We start from the raw sequence: 4,022 nt of genomic DNA on the forward strand, positions 1-4,022 counted from the left end.
TATCTGTCAGTCAAATTGTCTGCCTACTGACAATTAAGTGTCATATGCCTATATTTAAATGGAACTGTAATCATTGGGCCAACTTTCATTGCTGATGCACCAAAGTCTGTCAATTAAACATAAATCTGGGTGAAGTGCGTAATGTATCGGTCTTAGTAGACTGTATATGCGATATAGGAATGTTTTTCCCTCGGCAATGATCATGCGTAGCTACTTGAAAGACGGAATGCTAAACACGACGTAGGCTATGGCGATTTCCATTTTTAATGTAGAAAATCGTGTTCATGTTTGCCAGAAGATGGTGGTAATTGCATTTAAAAGAGCAGGATCTTATTTTTCAACCACTTAAGGCGTGGCGATGTGTACCACGTTGGGGGCGGGGGCGACAATAAGACGTGGTAAAATTATCAAAGGAAGTATACACGAGAGGATGCAGTGAATATTTTGTGATTATGCTATAGGAAAGTAACGACACTGATGTGGTGAAAATACGCTGTTGATTGTTTTTGAGCACGTAATGCATTTTTATACATTCACATTGCGTTGAATTTAATTGGAAATAATGGCTTCGTCATTGACTGCAATAATAGCTCTGACTAGACGCATTTACCTATGAGTCATTCATTGTGATGCCACAGCATTAGTTTGGGTAAAAATGCCATCCTTTGTATTTCCTTATGGCCTATTCCCGATAGAAAATGTCACTAATGCCCAGGCTCACGACCATCAATGTATTTGGAATATCTGTGCGCAATCTCGTTTTGCGATCAGAGATGCGCTTGAGCGTGGCTGCACATTTGTAATTGTAGACACAATGTGACACGACACTTTTTCGTCATTGGTGCACTATGAATATTTCCAAATCCTCCCTCAGTAGTTTACATTTCACGTTGTTGCGACAGTGTTTGCCAGGGGAAAACCCACACTGCGTACAGGAGTTTACAGTAGGTGTACGTGCTCTGTTGGGCTCCGCTGTTTTGCATGCCGCACTGCAACACGTTTCATTTGTCAGAATCCACATAATGCACAGCTGTGACATGCAAACCGCCTATCTCTTCCTAAAAAAATAGTTGCTTTTGAAATTGAGCTCAATACCTGCATAGCCTAGGCTATAATTGGGCAACGTGAAATGTTTCCTTTCTGAACAGAGATAAGAAACAATAGGACAGTTGGGAGGAACGCCTTCCCCTGAACACAGACAGCAAAAAATAAATGCAAAGCGAAGGGAATTGAGGGGTGGGGGGGTCTGCTCGATGCTCCAGGAAAATTCAGGCTCAGTGACGTGTTCTCGCTGCCAGCTCTCCCAGGATCCGTGTTTTGCATCGCTCTCAAATTTGCATTTTTCTATATTTGATTTTCCGTGCGACTTTCCGTTAGTCCGAACCTGCGAGTACTTTTTGCAATTGTATACGCACTGTCATATCTCTATTCGCAGTGAATGCCAATAGCAACGACTGGAAACTTTAAATGATGTGACTGTGATCAGGGTAAAATAGACGGGCTTAATAGTCATTTAACCACCAGACCAAGCGGGCTGCCTACAGATCCCGTGCTGTCCCGTGCTGTTTAGCTGAGCTGTTGTTTTTTCTTCCCAAGGTTTGCTTTTATTTTCGTATTGATCAGCGTCGAGTGTGTTTGGTGGGGGCAGAGCAGGAGACATCATGTCGGAAGTGTTGCCTTACAACGAGGAGAAAATTACCCACTATGGCGATGACGGGGACGTGGGACAAATCTCCCTCACCTGTGGTCTACAGGATTCCAGTAACTTCTTTGGTGGTTCACAGAATAAAAGACCTCCAAAACTCGGCCAGATTGGGAGAAGTAAAAGAGGTGAGAGAATTTGCAAATCTCTTGATGATGGGCTGTCAGTAGACGCATGAGAGATATGATACATAAAACGCAGAAACGCTCCTGGTTATAGCATCGTGTTTCTCCTTAGGCATGCCAAACCTGTGGTCTCAGGTTGATGCAATATTATACTACTACGTACGTAGCCTATGGTAAATTTTGAAATTGCATGTTACATTATTTGGTTCGACAGTTAAATAAATTATGGTGTACTGAAAAATTACGAATTCTGCAGTGAATCTTATTTATTGTGATGTGGAAATGGAGCCATAAAAGCTTCGTAAAAGCCTATGTTTATTCATCCTCGTGTGGTCTTGCGTTGTTTTTGTTGTAAATGGTTTGTTTATATTGCGGATAAGCAATGACATTTTAACGTTTCATAAGTCGCTTAATTGAGCACCATTTGCCCGCCATCATCAAATTGATTGAATTCTGCAGTACAAATTTGGCCTCAGCGATGCCCATTAACACGCAGTTTACGCCATACGCTATAAACCGCGTCTTTGCATTGTGTTCTCTTTTTTCCTTCTCTGCAGTTGTGATTGAAGATGATAGCATCGATGATGCGCTGGAGAACGCAGCGGAGAAAACACCCACAGGTGTCTAGAACAATCCAAAGACATTGTTAGAGGAGAATAATGACCATGCACCACCCACGTTTGGCAACAAAGCACTTTGAAATCCCTTACAAAATGGGCTGTGATCCACTGTGCAGTCAGCCTGCTGCAGGCAGGCAAACATGGAAAAGGCTGAGCGCGTCGCCTTTGAGCGCTGAGCTTTTTCTTTCTGACGGCGTGAAATTAAACCCTTATCGATCAGTCTGTTCCTATCCAAATGTGCTAAAGACTGAAAAGGAAATGTGTACCCCATGTACAGCCAGTATTGTACAAATGAGAACAGGAAAGAGGATACATGATACAGCTAAGCACACTACTGTATATCCCAAAACCAGTTTCATTCATTTGCTGTACTCTCTGGCTGTGGCTGAGCTCTTTGTTTACTCTTCATATCTTGCAAAGTTATAATTATCTTTCTTCGTGCACAATGGATGTAAAAGCGCTGTTTTGTTCTTCACCTGTACAGATGCACCATTTATTATTACCTTTTGAAATAACTTTTTTTGCAGTGTTGAAAGACTGGAAAACATGTTTTATATGAAATGACAAATGAAGGTTTTAACTTTTTTAATTATAAAATTTTTGATGTTGCTCGACATATATATTGTTGTTGCTACAAACTGCCTGCTCATTTTAAAGCAAGAAGCTTATTTTTTATATTAGGGAGCTATTTATAAAGTAGCAAGGCTCGTTCTTGTTTTTGGAAAAAGGTGGTAGTCATTACATTTTTTTCTAAATTAATACGTACATTGTATGGTATATAATCACAACTGTGCCAAATATCATTGAGGATACCAGCCAGTCTGGATTTCTGTGATCTTGGTAAATGTAAAAATTAGCTATTTTGGCTGTCATGTAAATGTAACAGGGCTTTTCCTTATGGCTCATGCATGAAAGCCCTTTGTGGCAAAGACACTGGTAAACTATTGAACATCTCTTTTGCAACATGGAATGACAGACCTCAATAACTTTAACTGAATATTGTGTGTATGTTACACCTCTTTATTCACTGAACAGGGCTATTTCTGCAATGTAATAATATTAAAGGGTAAAAACGTACATTCAGTTTTGATTCATTATTTGTATCTATTTGCAGTAACCTACCACACTGAGTCTTAGTGGAATCGGAATCGCTGCCACTGCACCATTATAGCCATCTGAAATGCATCAAGCTAAACTGATTATACTATGGAGATCTGCATGGATTTTGAAAGGAGGGTGTTATGTGATGCATATTTCACATAGCAAATCCTGCTGCGGATGCACTGTGTGAATACAATAGTTGTTGTAACATAGAATAGAATAGAATAGAGTTTTATTGCCATTTGCACAGGTACAATACAGTACAGGTACATTGGAATTCTTGTGCGTTCTCTTCCAGTCAGGCAAGTAAAAAATACACATAAATAATAAATAATAAAGGTGAGGCTAGTGCAAGTAAAAACACATGATGGCTGCATCACATTCTATGGTGTGATAATGCAGACAAGGAGAGGCTGAGAGCAGTGCACTGCAGCAGAGGGGCTGTTGCTGTAGGAGACACATCACAGCTGGCAA

General features: G+C 40.5%; 1 protein-coding gene across 2 annotated transcripts; it reads left to right on the forward strand.

Annotated features, from left to right (window-relative positions):
• Window positions 1-816: 816 nt before the first annotated feature.
• Window positions 817-3,524, forward strand: LOC133139100 (calcium/calmodulin-dependent protein kinase II inhibitor 2-like). 2 transcript variants are annotated; one of them, XM_061258399.1, is made up of 3 exons: window positions 817-944; window positions 1,597-1,830; window positions 2,385-3,524. In XM_061258399.1, the coding sequence occupies exons 2-3, from the start codon at window positions 1,662-1,664 to the stop codon at window positions 2,453-2,455; spliced, it is 240 nt and encodes a 79-aa protein (XP_061114383.1). In that variant the 5' UTR covers window positions 817-944; window positions 1,597-1,661; the 3' UTR covers window positions 2,456-3,524. The 2 variants fall into 2 exon arrangements, with proteins under 2 accessions (XP_061114383.1, XP_061114382.1); XM_061258398.1 differs by lacking the exon at window positions 817-944 and having other exon boundaries at window positions 979-1,830.
• The last annotated feature ends 498 nt before the right edge of the window (window positions 3,525-4,022 follow it).

This window comes from Conger conger, chromosome 10 (genome assembly GCF_963514075.1).
Source record: "Conger conger chromosome 10, fConCon1.1, whole genome shotgun sequence".
Lineage (NCBI taxonomy): Eukaryota > Metazoa > Chordata > Actinopteri > Anguilliformes > Congridae > Conger > Conger conger.

Bases quoted from the DNA above. Each gene is read 5' to 3' on its own strand.
- LOC133139100 (XM_061258399.1), top strand. From the start codon at position 1,662: ATGTCGGAAGTGTTGCCTTACAACGAGGAGAAAATTACCCACTATGGC. The intron at 1,831-2,384 runs GTGAGAGAATTT...CCTTCTCTGCAG, and splicing joins GATTGGGAGAAGTAAAAGAG to TTGTGATTGAAGATGATAGC.